The sequence below is a fragment of the Trachypithecus francoisi genome, unplaced genomic scaffold (genome assembly GCF_009764315.1).
Source record: "Trachypithecus francoisi isolate TF-2019V2 unplaced genomic scaffold, Tfra_2.0 Lachesis_group15, whole genome shotgun sequence".
NCBI lineage: Eukaryota > Metazoa > Chordata > Mammalia > Primates > Cercopithecidae > Trachypithecus > Trachypithecus francoisi.
Genome location: NW_022681460.1, coordinates 97,894,206 through 97,912,709, shown reverse-complemented (window position 1 = coordinate 97,912,709; position 18,504 = coordinate 97,894,206). Strand labels below are relative to the sequence as shown.

The 18,504-nt window shown below is 46.5% G+C and overlaps 1 protein-coding gene across 2 annotated transcripts in view; it reads left to right on the top strand.

Annotated features, from left to right (window-relative positions):
* XYLT1 (xylosyltransferase 1) overlaps positions 1 to 18,504 on the top strand; it is a 375,752-nt gene that overhangs the window by 214,376 nt on the left and 142,872 nt on the right. For both annotated transcript variants that reach the window (XM_033235622.1, XM_033235621.1), the window contains one exon: positions 1,924 to 2,434. In XM_033235622.1, coding sequence (XP_033091513.1) covers positions 1,924 to 2,434 — 511 coding nt within the window. The remainder of the gene's footprint in view (positions 1 to 1,923; positions 2,435 to 18,504) is intronic.

Genomic DNA, 18,504 nt, shown 5'->3' with positions numbered 1-18,504 from the left:
ACAGAGTGGCCGCAAGGTGTCTTAGTGTCAGAGCCTCCACCAAATAGGAGAAATTCATGCTTACAGCTAGGAGCAATGGAGCAGAGGCTAGAGGGGCATCTGTTTTGTTTTTTGTTGTTGTTTGTTTGTGTTTTGTTTTGTTTTGTTTTTCTTTGAGACACAATTTAACTCTCACCCAAGCTGGAATACATTGGTGCAATCTCAGCTCACTGCAACCTCTGCCTCCCAGTTCAAGCAATAATTCTCCTGCCTCACTTTCTGAGTTAGCTGAGACTACAGGTGTGCACCACCACCCCTAGCATTTTTTTTTTTTTTTTTTTTTTTTTTTTTTTTTAGTAGTAGTAGTAGAGACAGGGTTTTGCCATGTTGGCCAGGCTGGTCTCGAGCTCCTGACCTCAAGTGATCCACCCGCCTCAGCCTCCCAAAGTACTCGGATTACAGGTGTGAGCCACCACACCCGGTCCTAGGGGCACCTTCTTTTCCAGGCCATCACTAAGTCATATATGGATGGATGGTGAGGACAGAAACAATTAACCAAGTCCAAGAGGAGGAAGCCTTTTAACTCACACTCCAGCAGAGCAGGGTTCTGTATACATTTTCTTAAAGGGTAGAAATATTTTAGGACAGAAATATTTTAGGCTTTTCAGACCAGACAGTTTCTATTGCAACTGTTCACTCTGTTATTGTATCAGGAAGCAGCCATAGACAATACACAAATGGACAGATGTGGCTGTGTCTTAATAAAACTTTATTTATAAAAAACACGAACAGTTGTTTGCTGACCTGCTGGGGTAGGAGCCTTGCTGAGGGTCAGGTGCTCTTGGCTACCACTGCAGTTCCGCTGTTCAGGCCCTGATGCCTTTTTCCTTGGGAACTGGTAAAAGGCATATTTCAGCCTTCCTTAAAAGGAAATCTAGCAGGGATGCTGCTCATTGCCCCTGTGTTTCCATAGCAACAAGGGCAGGTATATGGAGCCATTACTGTTCTATGTGGTTTTAGAGGTCAAAGGGCCGTGTTCTAGGACACTGGATACGCTTTCAGATTAAGGCCTTGGGAATCTGCTTCAAGCAGAAGCAGCGTGTTGCAGAAACAATTTGGGGCATTGGTTGAATGATGCATTTGATCATTCAACTGATCAAAGTAACCAGGACCCATTTACCTATAGAGGAGCTGAGTTTGGGGTCCAGCCCTTCTAGAAACATCCATGCCACGCATGGTCTCCAGAATGACTCCTGATCTTTGTCTCGACCCCAAGTGACTTCATCAGTTCTGTTCCACATACACACATGAAGAGCCAAACTCAAGCATAACAGTGTCACAAGTTTGCATTGCTCTAGGACTTAGCGTAAGGTTTATCCTACAAGGGCTACATTCCTCTTAAAAAAAAAAAAATGCCGCTGGTTTCTTTCCCACAGAATTTACAACGGCTCGGTCTGATTTCTCTTATGGGCATAGATATATGAGCATGTCCTAAAGGCAATGGAATGTATATAATATCCTACCAATATTTTTCCCTTTATAACTTTATTATATCATTTCCAGCCCTTAAGTAAACCATCATAGCACTTTCAGCTGGAATTTAAACAGGACGCTGGAACACAATGTTTGTTACCCAGTGGCAAAATAATCAAGGAAAGAAACTGACTTGAAAAGGTGTGGTTAATAAGAAGCATTGAGGATTGTAGTCATGGCCTTTTAGAGCTTGAAAAAGCCTTCGTTTCTGGTTGGAAATCTCGTATTTCCAGATGGGGAAACTGAGATCCAGAGAGAAACATCTTACCAGAGCTTAAACCAGTAGCAAAAGTGGGATCTGAAACTATGGCCCAGGCTTCCATGTGCGTATGACTCACTCTCCTAAGGCCAGTCTGCTTAACATGATCGCTCAGTCAAGTTTCTCTTCTCTTTCTCTCCCCTCTTCTCCAGGATGGCTACTTTTCTCACCGGCCAAAAGAGAAAGTGCGAACAGACAGCAACAACGAGAACTCTGTCCCCAAAGACTTTGAGAATGTCGACAACAGCAACTTCGCACCCAGGACTCAAAAGCAGAAGCACCAGCCTGAGTTGGTGAAGAAGCCACCGAGTAGACAGAAGGAGCTTTTGAAAAGGAAGCTGGAACAGCAGGAGAAAGGAAAAGGACATGCATTCCCTGGGAAAGGCCCTGGTGAGGTGCTGCCTCCCGGGGACAGAGCCGCAGCCAACAGCAGCCGTGGGAAGGATGTGTCCAGACTGCCTCATGTCAGGAAAACTGGGGGCAGCTCCCCCGAGACCAAGTATGACCAGCCCCCCAAGTGTGACATCTCGGGCAAGGAGGCCATCTCTGCCCTGTCCCGTGCTAAGTCCAAGCACTGCCGCGAGGAGATTGGGGAGACCTACTGCCGCCACAAGTTAGGGCTGCTGATGCCTGAGAAGGTGACTCGGTTCTGCCCCCTGGAGGGTAAGTTCCAGCCCCAGTGGCTCAGAGAGAGATCTCCTGGCCACTTCCTCCTCCTGCCCAGCCCCATTCTGCTCACCTTCTCAGAGCTCCTGAGAAAGGCTGCCCTGTTTTCCAAACCCTGGATGAGCATGCGAGATCTGATGTGTTCTAGTACTCCCTGAATGTTGAAGTCTTGTATCAGAAAAATTTTGTAAAATCAGGTTACCTTTTGTAGGTGCTTTAACCCATTGCGTTTATGGCAAAGGATGAAATTATAGTGAAATCGGGAGCTGATGTGACGTTTGCAGGAGCCAAGGGAGCTGTATTGATATGGTTTGGTTTCTCTTTCAGCAGAATACCGGGATTAGAATTGACATGAATATTACTGTAATTGATTATGATTTGAGAGGTTTCCAATTGGTTGCATTAACTTCTCTGTCCATTTTTCTTTATTGAAAATTTCTTTCCCTCTTCTTTTTCTTCCTCATTTGCTTCTTATTTCCCTTCTTCTTTCCTTCCCATCCCTTTATTTTCATTCTTCTTTTACCTCCCTTCCTTTATTTTCTTCCTGCTTTCTTTCTTCCTTTCCTTTTCTTCCTTCTCTCTTCTCATTCCCTTCCTTGTTTTCCTCTCTTCCTTCCTTCTTTCCTATTTCCTTTCTTCATTATTTTAATTTTCTCTCCTTTCTTTTCTTCCTATTTTCTTTCTTCCCTTATTACATTCCTTCCTGCTTTTTTCTCTCTTCTTTCCTAATTTTTCTCTCCTCCTTCCCTCTTTTCTTCCCCTCCCTCCCTCCCTTCCTTCCTTCCTTTCACGTTTCCTTGCTCCTTCCTTTTACCCTCCCTCTTTCCCCTCACTGGCACTCTTCTATGTGCTGATGACCTGGTGATAAACCAGCTCTCTTGCTGAGACATAGGGAGGGATCAGAGCTCTGATCCAGAAATTCACAGGCAGAGAGGAGGGGCCCTCTGAAGATGGGGAGACCAGTTTCACTAGCACATGTGTAATCATGTCATTGATGTATATTTCTTGGTCGTGATTTTCCCCTTCTCTAGTGCCCTGGGAAGGGGAATGACAGCAGCCGCAGGTGGCTAGTGAGGTTTCGCTGTATGCTGGACACCGCACCAGGCTCTGTGCAGTCAATTTGTTAATGACATCCAGCACTCTGTGAGGTTGATGCTGATGTCATGAGCCCAATTTTTTTCAGATGAGAGATGTAAAATCCCTCTCCCAAGGTCACATGGCCTTTAAGTGACCTTATAAGCTTACTGTTATGGCAGGAAATTTCAGACCCACTCAGAGTAGACAGAACCCCAGTATACCCATGAGCCAGCCACGTGGTCGCTGGTTATAGACTCGTGGTCACTGTTGTTTAGGGCATGCCCCCTTCCCTCCCACTAGCCCCTGCCACCTTAGCTTACGATAATCCAGCCTCTGGGAACATTCTCAAATTTTATTTTTTCCTCGAAGAAGATCTTACTTCTCAAAACGTTTGTGAATTCGTTTGCTCAGTGGTTTTCTCTGTGGAGAGGGTGACAGCATCCAAAAGGCTCCTTCCCACAAAGAGTTGGTGCCACTAGCAACAAATAGAGAGGAATGCATTTGAAATAAACGGGTGTGGATTTCATTCAAGCTCAGCTACCAGCTAATAGGGAGAGTCCTTTCTGCTCTCAGGTCCTGGATTTCTTGTCTGTCCAGGGAGCAGCTTGTATTCTAGGGGTCTTTTTGCTCCACCATCCCTGGGAGCCTACTTCACTCTTTACTCCTGGCCATCCCTCCTTCTCACTGGGCCACACTGCAAAGCCAGCCCAGCTGTCACTCACGAAGTGGCCAAAGGTTCACCATACTCCCTTGTTGCTTCTAAATCCAAGTGCCAACACCTGCTTTTGTTATCGCCGAAGGTAAAAGACCCTTAACTGAGCATGGAGGCCAGCAAGGAGGCAACAGAGAGTTCTGGGGGCTCCAATGGGGTTGGGGGCATGTCAGAGTCAAGCTAGATGGAGTTTGGGGAGGTGTCAGGGTCAACAGATACAGCTGGAAGGGATCCACTGAGGTGCTGCTCAATGTCAAGGCATAGAGTCAGAGAATCAAGCCAGCTGCAGAATTGACGAGTAAGGGCTTTCCGTTCTCCCAGCATTGGTGCATCCAGGAGCTACACAAGGCTTTGCCTGGTGTCCTCCTGAGAAGGCAGATGCTCAGTTCACACAACTCTCTTGATGCAGAAAGGAAGTGCAACATGAGAATGGCTCCCCAGAAAAGTAGCCTAGAAAGACCTCTTAGAGAACTTTTCATTCGATTCCCTGGACAGATAAGGACATGAGGCTCATAGAGGGGAAGAGACCTATGCCAGGTTACCCAGTTCATTAGAGGTGGTTTTCATTTTAAATGTGTGCCTCTGTGTTTAGCACTGGTCACAGAATAGAGGATTTAGATCAGATAGGAGGTGGCCATATACACTAAGTACACAGAAAGAGGGCTGGATGGACAGACAGCAAACCTTCCTTGTGGCCCCTATCTGCAGGGATGGGATGGCAGCAGGGACAGCTTTAACAAGTGCATCTATATTATTTTAGTTTCTAGTAGCAAACATGTGTCTATGCAGTACTTTTGTTTTATATCTGGTTTTGTGTGTGTGTGTGTTTTTGTTGTTGTTGTTGTTGTTTTTGACACTCTCACTCTGTCGCCCAGGCTGGAGTGCAGTGGCACCATCTTAAATCACTGCAACCTTCACCTCTCAAGTTCAGGTGATTCTCCTGCCTCAGCCTCCCGAGTAGCTGAGATTATAGGTGCCTGCCACCACGCCTGGATAATTGTTGTATTTTTAGTAGAGGTGGGTTTTCACCATATTGGCCACATTGGTCTCAAACTCCTGACCTCAAATGATCCACACACCTTGGCCTCCCAGAGTAGCTGGGATTACAGGCCTGGACCGCAGTGCCTGGCCTACACAATACTTTCAAATAGAAAGATTTAGAAAGGAAAGCTTCCTTTCTCCCTTGCAGTTTCAGCCTTGTCTAAGTGGTCCAGGTGGTTCCTGTCTATATTCTTGATTAGCTTTGGCACATAGAGTGTAGCAATAATTAAGTGGAGTGCAGCGTTTCCAGAATCTTTTGTTAACCTGTGCCTGGCGGAGAAGTTTTGGAGGCCTGAGTTGAATGCCATTCCATGAGGTTAATATTGAGCTCTTTCTGTATATCAGGGACAGCACGTTTGTTCTGGGAAGGGCAAGATCTTAAGTATTTGAGGATTTGGGGGCCAGTCTTTGTCACACCTATTCAAGTCTGCCATCGTCATAGGGCAGAAGCAGCCAAAGACTACACATACACAAATGCACTATGTTCCCATTAAACCTAACTTATAAAAATAGGCCAGCCGGGCGTGGTGGTTCACGCCTGTAATCCCAGCACTTTGGGAAACCGAGGCAGGCAGATCATTTGAGGTTAGGAGTTCGAGACCAGCTTGGCCAACATGGCGAAACCTCATCTCTACTGAAAATACAAAAGAATTAGCTGGGTGTGGTGTCGTGCACCTGTCATCCCAGCTACTCTGGAAGCTGAGGCGGGAGAATTGCTTGAACCCAAGGGACAGAGGTTGCAGTGAGCTGAGATCGCGCCACTGCCCTCCAGCCTGGGAGACAGAGCAAGACTCCATCTCAAAAAAAAAAAAAAAAAAAAAAAACAATAGGCCATGGGCTGGATTTGGCCCTTGGGCTTTAGTTTTCTTATCCCTACAAAATGCTATCACTGTCTATAGTTGGCTCTTGAAGAATTCTGGGGTTACGGGTGCCAACCTCCTTGCAGTCAAAAAATAGAGCACAACTTTTGACTCCCCCAAAACCTTAACTGATAATAGCCTACTGCTGACCGAAAGCTTACTGGTAACATAAACAGTTGATAAACACACATTTTATATGTTACTTGCATTATATACTGTCTAGGCCAGGCACGATGGCTCATGCCTATAATCCCAGCACTTTGAGAGGCCGAGGCAGGTGGATCATCCAAGGTCATCAGTTCAAGACCAGCCTGGGCAACATGGTAAAACCCTGTCTCTACTTAAAATACAAAAATTAGCCAGGTGGGGTGGTGCATGCCTGTAATCCCAGCTACTCGGGAGGCTGAGGCAGGAGAATTGTTTAAGCTCGGGAGGTGGAGGCTGCAGTGAGCTGAGATTGTGCCACTGTACTCCAGCCTGGGCAACAGAGCTAGACTCTGTCCAAAAAAAATTATAAATAAATAAATGTAAGTAAGCTAGAGAAAAGAAGTTAAGAAAATCATAAGGAGGAGAAAGTATGTTTACTGTTCACTAAGTGGGAGTGGATCATCATAAAGACCTTCATCCTTGTCTTTATGTTGAGTTGAGGAGAAGGAGGAGAAGAAGGAGGAGAGGTTGGTATTATTGCTGTCTCAGGGATGGCAGGAGGGAAGAAAATCTGTGTATAAATGGACCCGTAGAGTTCAAACCTGTGTTGTTCAAGGGTCATCTGTGCTAATGTATGCAAGACTGCCTTATCACCCTGTGTCCCCACACCAGCCCTACAGGCTAAGTCTATCATGAACCCTTTTTGTCAGTGAGGAAATTGAGGCTCAAGGAAGGGGAGTCCTTGGCGAGAAACGCATGGCCAGCAAATGACAGAGCTGGTATTGGAACTCATGTTACAGAGCCTGCATCCTTTTCCATAAGCCTGTCCCTCTTGGGGAGGCAAAAAGAGTCACTTTATCTAAAATTGTCAAGCCCCAGAGCTGTTCTTCCACCTGTAGGCGGTCTCCCTCTCTCTCTCTCTGGTGCCAGTAGAGTGAGTTGCAAGGGAGAAGGCAGGGCATTGCTGGGAAACAAGGGGGGCTGGTGCTGTCCATGGTTAAGAGCCTGGGGTGGTGGAGCCAGACCACTTGGATCCGAATCCCAGATGTCCCGTGCACAAGCTGTAGGACTTTGGACAAGTTGCTTGACCTCTCTGTGCCTCGGTTTCTCCATCTGCAAAGGGGAGATAAGCATCATCACACTTAGCTTAGAGGGTTTCCAAGGGCCTAGTTCACAGCTGAGAACTGTACCTGGTAGTGCTAGTGTACATTGCATCCCTATTTGCTTTATGACTGCTCCACAATTTTTCAGAAAAATCAAAACCTCAGCATCTTAGGCCAGGGGTTCCTGCACTTCTCCTGGTCACGCTGAGGTTATCTCCGAATGGCTTTGCAGTGTGAGTTTGCTGGGGATTGTCCTGCACTGGCCAGGATGATACACCCACCCAGGACCTGTGAGCTGGTTAATAAGATTGGCATTTAAAAGCCATTGCACACCCAGTCTCAGCGACGCTTTAATTTGCTACACCACAGACTCCCCCTTTTGCAATAAATTTACTGTGAATAGACTAATTGCAAAATAACCCTAATTGGGTAGTTATCAATGAACAACTTCCCATGGAACAAAACGGCTTACAATTAATAGCATTTAAGCCATAAACTATTCTTCTGCAGAAAGCTAAGATGTAATTACACCCCATACGGAGACTGTGTTCCCTTTCTGGAAACCATGACACCCGGATTTCCCTCTGCCTAGGAGGGATTTGAGCCTCAGCCCAGTGGTCCTTTTATTTCTTTGCTAAATGTGGAGATGGAGACAGGGGTGGAGGGAAATTTAATATATGAGTAACTATTCATATACATATGTGCGTGCACACAGATGGATGCCCTGTGTTTCTCATTTTGCTTAACGCAACATCACCCAAACTGCAGCCAAGAGTATGCCGGAAGTTGAATATAATTAAGGAAACAATTCCTCGTGGCTTCAAGTCTGAAAAATTCAGGGGAAGAGAAATAGATTTTAAATGTTGACTTCGGTAAAGGGCCCCCACTCCTCCCGTCCCTCACGCTGTCTGTTCCCTCGCCCCACCACCACTAGGGAAAATGTCGAGTCCAGAAGCCTAGGAGATGGTTTGATTTCTGTGAGGCATTCCTTGCTCTCATGACTTTTCTCCTTTGCTCTCCAAAGAAGAGGGATTTAGAAGGAAGCCCTAGCTCCGTCCCTTTTCAGGAACATCCCTGTCCACTGGCAGCCATGCAGAGGGAGATGCAGTGAGGTTTGGGGAAGGGGCTCTGCCACACCAGCCCCCAGGGATGGCCTGAGAGAAACTTGTTTCTAGCCACACACCCTAGGGTCTCTGGTCATTCAGCTGGAGCTCCTAGTGTTTCAGGGGAATGAATGAACCAGGTCAGATTGAAGGTCAAGAACAGCTTGGACAAGGGGGTTTAATTCCTGGCTCTGGCATTGCTTGTGACAGAACCCTAATCTCTCAGTGACTCGGTCTCCACAGTAAAATGGACACAAAAACTCATCTTCTATCTTTATAGGGTGGTTGGCTAAAATGAGACAACACATATAAAATGCTGAGTGCATTGGGGAAGTTAAGTGGATATGCTTGGCTTGTTAGTATTACTGCAATTACTTTCTTTTTCTTTTTTTTTTTCCCCACAATTACTTTTGCATCAACCTAATAGTGGCGATGGAGGAGTTGTATAAATGAAGGGGCGACAAGAAGAGGAAAGGAGAGGAAAAGGTTGCTTTGACGGTGTCAGCCATTGCTCAGCCACATCTTGCTGGGTCTGCTCTTCAGACACAGCCCCAGTAGCTTCCAGTTCTCCCCAGCCCCCCTCCCTGTCCCCGCAACTCCCACTCACCCCACTTTGGCTGTTACCTCTTGCCTCTCGAGATCCCATCCTGAATGCGCTTCCTCTGGGAAGCCTTCTGGGACCACCTCTTCCCCAGAAGCCCTGGTCACAGGGAACACATGGATCCTGAGTGAAGGGCGTACCTCTGCCCCTTTCATTGTCAAAGCACTAGCTGCCAGGTGACACAGTTTTTTCTGCCTCATTACATTTTGAACACTTGCATGTCAGCAAGCACCCTCCGTGCAGTGGCCCTCACGGCCGCCAGCTGCCCTGTGTCTTGAGTTAAAATGTCCCAAGAAAGGCCTTGCTGGCTCCTTGGGTTGCTCCTGCATTTCTTCCCCTTTGCTAGGTCTTGTTAAGCCACCACATAGATGCTGTAAGTGACCTGTGGGTCTGCAGTCTAGACATCTGGGTGAAGAATTAGAAATGAAAAATGTGAGAAGTTCCAGGGAAGGTGATTGGCTGGGAGCAGGGTGGGCTGAACCTGAGCGGGGAACCCAGGTCTGGGCATCTGAGTGAAGGTGGCAGTTCTCCAATGGGTGATGGGCAAAGGAAGTTGCACATGACTGGGGAACCTGGCGCAGTTGATAGGGATGAGGATGAACAGAAGGGGATTCTTTGTGGCAGCAACAAACTGTCTTTACCCATCAGTCTTTGCAGGAATGGATTTTTGGAATGGGGATGTTTGGGGGAAAGCTGGCCACTCGCTGCAGAGAGAGACTGGCAGATGGTACTGCCAGTTGCTTAAGGGCAGTCTCTTCTATATCCCTCCTGCCCTGGGGGCGCTGGGGTAACTACACAGCATGAGTAGCCAGCTTCTAGAAAGCGTGACTGACAGCCGCAATGGAGGGAAAATAGAACTGGGGGTGTCACAAGTAGCCCCAGGTAAGTGCCTCAGTTTCCCCATTTGTCAGCCAGAGATACTAGTTTCTCCCAGGTCCTTTGCTGTATCACCAGTGATGAGAAAATGAGGGAATAACTGCGAAAAGTTAAAAGGTACCACGCTAATGAGAGTGATGTGATGAAGCCACACTGACTCGGAACAGCTTGGCCAAGTGGGTGGGGTAGAACTATTCACCTCTACTGTTGTAGCGTGAAAGCTGCCATAAACACACATCAACAAATGACCATCGTGGGCATGCTTCAGTGAAAGTCATTTATGGTCACCGAAATGTGGGTTTCACATAATTTTCACTTTCCCAAGGCCACCCTTGCAGTTCCAACTGGGCCCTTTGGCATCTCCTTCTGGGGAGCCCAGGAAGGAAGAGGTATCCAGTAACAACAGTTCACTGGAGTTGGACAAGACTAGTCCCAAAGGTCTTCCTTGGGCTTGCTAGGGAAAGGCAAGAGACTGGCAAATCCAGAGAAAATCAGCAGACCCATTCATTGGTCAGCCACCACGTTCAAGGCTATGCTGCAGGACAGGGCCTCACACACACGGTTTCTGTAAAAGGCCAGATCATAAATATTTGGGACTTTATAAAATGCATGGTCTCTGTCTCAGCTATTCAGCTCTACTGTTGTAGCGCGAAAACTGCCATAAACACACATCAACAAATGACCATCGTGGGCATGCTTCAGTGAAAGTCATTATGGTCCCCAAAATGTGGGTTTCACATAATTTTCACTTGTGAAATGCTGTTCTACTTCTGATTTGTCTTCTACCCACTTAAGAATGTAAAAACCATTCTTAGCTCAAGGGCCATGCCAAAATAGACAGCTACAGATTGTGGTTTGCCAATCCTTGTTCTAGGACCTGGGGTTAGAGCAGTGAACAAGAGCAGAGAACACCTCGTCCCACTTGGGTACCATGTCCGTTGGTTCTGGGAATCAATTGTGCATCTAGATGACTGTACCCTCAGGGAGCTTCTACCTGAATAGCAGAGACCAGAGGTGATAAGTGAATAGTCACATCTGCAATGTAATGTTTGGATATGACTCAAATGATTTATTTGAAGACATAGAGTAGGGTGAGAGGACAGGTGAGGTGGGGACCATTTAGATAGGTGCCTACAGGCCATGTGTGGTGGCTCACACCTGTAATCTCAGCACCTTGGGAGGCCAAGGTGGGTGGAGTGCTTGAGGCCAGGAGTTCTAGACCAGCCTGGCCAACATGGAGAAACACCATCTCTACTAAAACAAAACAAAATAGAAGTTAGGCAGGTGTAGTGGCGCATGTCTAATCCCAGCTACTCAAGAGGCTGAGGCATGAGAATTGCTTCAACCCAGGAGGTGGAGGTTGCAGTGAGCTGAGATCACACCACTGCACTCCAACCTGGGTGGCACAGCAAGACTTTATCTCAGAACAAACAAACAAACAAAAAACTACTTAAGTGCATAGAGAAGGGACAGAAATAGATTTGGTCTCATTGTGGAAGAACTTACTAAGAATTAAACTGCTCGTGGCTGGGCGCAGTGGCTCACACCTGTAATCCCAGCACTTTGGGAGGCCGAGACGGGCGGATCACGAGATCAGGAGATCGAGACCATCCTGGCTAACCCGGTGAAACCCCGTCTCTACTAAAAAATACAAAAAACTAGCCGGGCGAGGTGGCGGGCGCCTGTAGTCCCAGCTACTCGGGAGGCTGAGGCAGGAGAATGGCGTTAACCCGGGAGGCGGAGCTTGCAGTGAGATCCGGTCACTGGACTCCAGCCTGGGCGACAGAGCGAGACTCCGTCTCAAAAAAAAAAGAAGAAAAAAAAAAAGAAAAGAATTAAACTGCTCGCAAATGGAACAGTTCCTAGTCTTTGGATATGCTGAGTTCATTTATTCATTTAATATTTATCGAGAGGCTACTTTGTGCCTGACATTAGTTTAGATGGTGGGGAAAGACATGCCAAGGGCCTGATCATACTCATCTTTGACTATCTCATGCTTGGCGTATCATAAGCCTCGGTCTTGCCATCACTGGGAAAGAAGATAACGTGGTTGCTTTTAGCCTCAGTGGCTCAACCTCCCTTCATCCTGGGGTCTCTACAGAGGCCTGTGTGCACCAAGCAAAGTGATGGAAATGGGCATCTAGAGTCTCTGTGGAGTTGGTGTTCTCAGCATGGCATCTACCACCTGGGACCTGAAACTGTCTCCAGCTCCCTTCAGTATACCCTCATTCAACAATTAGTCATCGAGCATCCCCTGTCTGTGCCGGGAACTAGTTTGGATGGATTCATTTGGGAGGAAAGCAGACAGAATCCCTGTCCTCAGGGAGCTTGCAGCCCGTTTAAGGTGGGTAGTGAAGCACAGGGACAAATGATCATTAAAATGTGCATGTAGGCCAGGTGTGGTGGCCCATGCCTGTAATCCCAGCACTGTGGGAGGCAGGTGGATCTTGAGGTCAGGAGTTTGATACCAGCCTAGCCAACATGGTGAAACCCCCTCTCTACTAAAAATACAGAAATTAGCTGGGTCGCAGCTACTCAGGAGGCTGAGGCATGAGAATCACTTTAGCCCGGGAGAAGGAGCTTGCAGAGAGCTGAGGTTGCACCATCGCACTCCAGCCTGGATGACAGAGTGAGACTCCATCTCAAAAAAAAAAAAAAAAAATCACATGTAAAATTGCAACAGCAATTCTGGGGAGATACACAGTTGTGTTTTATAGTTGAGCCAAGAGATGAAGGGTGGTAAAAGTTAACTAGAGGAAAGGCTGAAGGGGAACATTCCAGGTCAAGGGAGCATCGTGTGCAAAGACCCTCGGGTAGGAAGAGGTGTTGCTAGTCTAAAACACTCACAAGACCAACAGGGGACCTCTTGCTATAAGCAAAAAGGTTAATCTGCTCATAGGCCAAGTTGTAATTCCTAAAAGTGCTGGATTTAAAGGATCTGTGTGTTTGCTTTGAGCAAGGAGAATGGAAGTAGAGGCATCTCTCAGTACTGAACTGAAATTGCCAGAGACCTGAGGGGAAGGTAGCCCCCCCTGTATTAGTCTGTTCTCATGCTGCTGATAAAGACTTACCTGAGACTGGGTAATTAATTTATAAAGAAAAATATGTTTAATGGACTCACAGTTCCATGTGGCTAGGGAGGCCTCAAAATCATGGTGGAAGGCAAAATCTTATATTGTGGCAGGCGAGAGAAAGAGCTTGTGCAGGGAAACTCCTCTTTATAAAACCATCAGATCTCATGAGACTTATTCACTATCACGAGAACAGCAAGGGAAGAACTCGCCCCCATGATTCAATTACCTCCCACCAGGTTCCTCCCACAACACATGGGAATTATGGGAGCTACCATTTAAGATTTGGGTGGGGACACAGCCAACCCTATCAGCCCCAAAAATAGGGCTCTGGCAGGCTGAGACTGTGGGGTCAGATCTCACATCCTCTCTCCACAGAATTACGCTTCTTCCACTTTTGAGCCCTGAACAAGAGGTCATCTTGGATCAGGAAAGCAACCCTTGCCCCCAGGTTCTTAGCCCTGGACTTAGGGTACACATCCTTGGGAGGTCTTGCCTCCTGTACAGTGTTGTTTCTCATGACAGCCAAGCCATGGAAGGAAATCCTCAGTGCCTCCAGCAATGACATAGACTCAGTGTCCTGGGCTGTTTCACTGTCATTGAGCTGACACTGGATTAGGAGAAGCCTTTGAACCAGACTCAACTCAAAAGACTTGTGGCCCCTCTGCCACTTGATCGGCTGTAAAAGCCTTGAACAAGGCACTTGTGTTCTCTGAGCCTCACATCTTTCCTATAAAACAGATTGCACAAGTGCCTCCTCTGCCTCCTCAGGTTGCTGAATAAAATACTGTATTTGAGTGTCCGTTCATTATTCCATCGGTCTAGCCAGTAAATATTTACCAAGCACCTGTTACAAGTCAGCAATAGGCCACCTCTCGATTGGCAGCTGTTGTGGTTCTGGAAGCCTGCAGGTGGGCATGGGAGACTTGCTTCCATGGCAGGATGGTTTGTGATGCTTTTCTTGGCATTCCATGAATTCTTGCGCAGTAGCTGCCTCAGAACACGGTAGAGAATGGAGATTTGAAGAGCGCATAGAATTCTTGCTCCAGGAGAGGCTTGCTTCCTTGGGCACAACTGATTGTGTGTCTGCCACCCAGGGCCCCCAAAACAGACTTTCTCCAAGAAGGAAGGAACCCAGACGTGGCAAATGAATGAATGAAAGAAAGAAAAGAAAAGAGAAAAGAAAGTCCTAGAGTGAAAGGACTAGCTAGCTATCCTTTCTGCATAAGTCAACAAAACTAGCTGGCCTTTTCTCTTCTCTCAAATTATTTGGCAGTCCAGAGCTGGGAATTCGTATCAATGCCACTTCCTCCTGGAAGCCTTCTGTGATGCCGTCTCCCCACACTCCCACACTGCACCTCTCAAAGTCTGTGTGAGGTGGTCATGCTGTCTGTGTGCCCCCAAACCACCTTGCCTGTTCCCTGCTAGGGCCCATGTCACAGGGTAGCGTGGTTGCTAGAGTCCTCTGTAGCCCACACTGAGCCACAAGGGCTGAGTCCCCTTAATGCTCTTGGGGACCCTGAGTTGAGACTGGCCACTATAGCGGATCCTGAGTCTCCACCACTGGATCTCCAGCCCCTGCCTGCACAGGGCTAGGACATGAGAACTCACATTTCGTAGGCACTTCCTGAATGCCCGGTGTGGAGGCAAGCACTTTTCATGTGTGATCTCATCGCGACTCCTGCACAGCCCTGGAGAAAGGATATTCTCTAGTCCCGTTGAACAGATGAAGAAATTGAGCCTCAGAGAGGTTAAGTAGCTTGCACAGGGTCACATTTGCAAGTGACAGACCTTGGACTCAAACCCAGTTCTGCCTATCTTCAAAACCCACGCCTTAGCTTGTCTGCTCTGTGGTACCCTTAGTAAGTGTGGAATCAGATGTGTTAAATGACTGATCTAGCTTCTCCAGAGATAAAGGAAAATGCACCACATGTTAGTCAACACCTTTCTCTAGCTATTGATATTTGTTATTCACCTTCTGTGCAGCCAGAAAGAACAGGGAGCTAAGGTCTCTGTACAAGAAACTGCTCTTAAATAACGCTTAACCTCTATGTAGGGATTGTTAAATGCCAAGGGCTATCCTAAGAAGGTTTAACTACATTAACTCCTTTATTCCTCATTAACAACTTTGTATTCAAGGAAGTTGAGATACACAGAGAGAGAAAACTTACCGAGATTTACACATTTCACCAGTAGCAGAGCCAGGCTCTGAGCTCAGAGACTTTGGTTCCAGTGGCATGGCAAGGAGTTTAACCACTGCACTTTGGTGTCTGTAGGACCAGCTGCATTCAGGCTGAAGCAAGCCCTTTGCAGCTTTCATTTCCTCCTCTTGCTCAATTTGTCTGTTGTAAAGAGACCCACACAGTCAGATAATTCACCTGTTTTTGGAGGGGGGCGCTGATCCCATCCGAGACACTAAGGACTTGTGTTTAAAGTCAGTTCATTGCCTGGGGTGAGAAATAGCCAGCCGCGGTTACCTCCCATTTCTCTGCCAGTTTCTAGTTGCTGTGGTATATTTGTGTTAGTGTAAAAATGACAAAGCAATAATTTTTCATTGTATCCTTCAGTCACCCATGAGAGATTGGATTTAGGTCACAATTTATTACCCTGTGGAATTGAATTCAATTTTTAACACCATGTCAGCCATTCTGGTATTAGAGCCTTTTAATGGCTGTGAAATTTATACAATGATAAAGTAATTTAAAACATATGTAGGAAGAACATCAGACAAATTGATGTGTATAGAACCCTGTGGTAAAAATTGAATAGGAGATAAACACAGAAAATGGTGATTGATTAAGAGACGGTTGAAATAGTGCTTGCTTTGATAAACTCTTAATGGCGAAATTAGTAAACTAATTTATTCTTTGCAATTTTGAGGAGGGTTTATGTTGCCCTAAATCAGAATCGAGGCTGAGCCACAAAGCACAAATTAATAGCTCACCTCCAAGTGTGACATGGATAGAGTGAGAAACCTTTCAGAGGAGCTGGGAGGCTGCCAAGAGCCAGTAACCCATGACGTTTCCAGCGACCAAAGCGAAAAGATGGTGAGAAGGCAGGGAAAGGAGAATTCTCTTCACAATTTGTAAGAACTTGCCCAAATAATGCAGAAAGAATGTTTGTTAAAATCTAATTCCTCAAGTCAAGACTGTATACATTCTCATTATTTTAAAAAACTGAAACATTGCAGATAAGGGGAAAATCCATCTTGATCCGTCAGTCCCATCTGAGCAGTGGCACTTGTGTGTACATTTTTGTTTTTCTTTAGATATCTAAACTCAACACATGTCAAAAAAAAGAGAGTGTGGTTTTGTGACAGGGGAATCATAAATCATATGAAACTGATGTATAAATCTGAAACTTGTAAAAATATATTAATAGTGTCTAGCTGCGGGATGAAAGAATTCACAAGTTACATGAATTTTTTTTTTTTTTTTTTTTTTTGGCACATGTCTAGGTCTGAGGTCTGTTTCCTTGCCTGGGACTACAGACCTAAGTTGTTTCTTTATAGTAGCTGACCATATTACTCTGTGTATGGATACACCACAGTGTAATTGATCATTCCCCTATTGAGGGACATTTAGGTCGTGGCCAGTTTTTTGCTATACTAAGTGACTGTTTTCTCAGTTCTCTCAAAGATGTACATAACTAGTACCATTCTGGATACATCAGAGAAAAGCTAATTTGATGTCTACAATGGATACCCCAGGGCGTTCGAGCTGAATTCTCTTGGGGACCCTGAGTTGAGACTGGGTGCTGCAGAGCATCCTGAGAAATGGTATTGGCAGGTCAAACAGCTTGCCCATTGTAAATTTTAATAGACAGCATCAAACTGCCCTGTAAAAACCCTATACTGGTTATAACAGCATATCCTGTATTGGTCACCAACAGGACCTTGGCAGCTTCTAAAACATCCTCATTGTCCATCGTGCATTCTGCCTGGGATCCCTCTTCGGGTTTCACGTTAGTAACATCTCTCATGCCTAGTCCTCCGAGATCCCAGCAGTTGTCTTTTGTGATCAAAGACAGTGCTTGCCAGGCATGCCTGGGCTTGTGTTGGAAACAGACCCCCTGGGCCCCACCCCCAGGGATTCTGATCCAGGTCAATGACAGAACCTGAGAAATTATACTTCTACCAGAGGCTGCTGTCTCTCCAGAACCACACTTTGAGAAGCCCAGACCTGAGAGAACATCCTGTTCCCCCCAGTTCTGCCCTTTCCCTGATTCAGTGGTTTGCAACCAGGGCCACTGAGCCCCTCGGGACATCTGGCCTTGCCTAGAGACCTTTGGTTGTCTCGACTGGGAAAGGGGTGCTACTGGCATCTAATGCATAGAGACCAAGGGTACAGCTCAGCATCCTGCAAAAGACAGTCCCACAATAATTTTTCAGTCCAAAATGTCCCTGGTGCCATGGCCAAGCACAGTGGGAGACCCACGCATCTGCTTCCTCTCCATGGGGCAAGTTCACATTCGATATGGACACATTGTCATCTGCAGTCTCAATCCTGGGCGTGAAAAGCCTCCCCCTCACCCCTCTGACTTTCTCAGCCCTTGATGACTCTTAGCCCCCTGAAGACCCCTCTCCCCAGCCTGAAGAGTCCATAATGAGACACCTCGCATCAATTGCTGGCTGTTGCCACACCTTGTGCTAAGCACATAGAACTGTGCTTAGCCGTGAAAGCTTGAGTCGGTTGGCCTGGGTTTGAATTCTGGCTGTGCCCTTCCCTCACTCTGGGACCTTGTGCAGTGGACTTCACTGCTCTGTTGCCTGATCTTTAATCTATAAAATGGGGATGATGATTGACATCTGGTTTGCCCAGGACAATCCCCATCTGTGCCTGCCATCCTGGTATAGTTAGTAATGGAACCCCTTTTCTTCTCAGGAGTTCTCCGGTCTCTAACCTGTCGAGGATTCTCCTAAAGAGTGAGACTGGATGATTTGTTTCAGATAATTCATTTGACCTTTAGGGAGCCATGCATGGGTTTTGAGCAAGACAGTGCCATAATCTCATGTAGACTTTAACAAAGGGATTGGCAAGCTTTTCGTAAACCGACCATAATAAGTTATATGGCCACCCTAATGATGATGGTCTGAATAGTTCTCACCTTGTAGGGTTGTTGTGAGGATGGAATGAGATGATCTGTGTGAATTATGAAAGCAGAGGCTGTCTCTAGAAGCACTCAATAAAACTTAGCTCTTCTGGGTACGTACCTAGAAGAACTGAAGGCAGAATCTTTTTAAAGAGACATTTGTACACCTTTGTTTATAGGAGCATTATACGGAGTAGTCAAGAGGTGGAGGCAACACAGGTGTCCATGAACAGATGAAAGGATAAACCAAATGTGGTCTACACATACAGCAGAATACTGTCCAGCCTTAAAAAGGGATTAAACCCTGTCACATGCTGCAGCATGGATGCACCTGGAGGACTTCATGCTAAGTGAAATAAGCCAGTCACCATAGATCAGATACCAT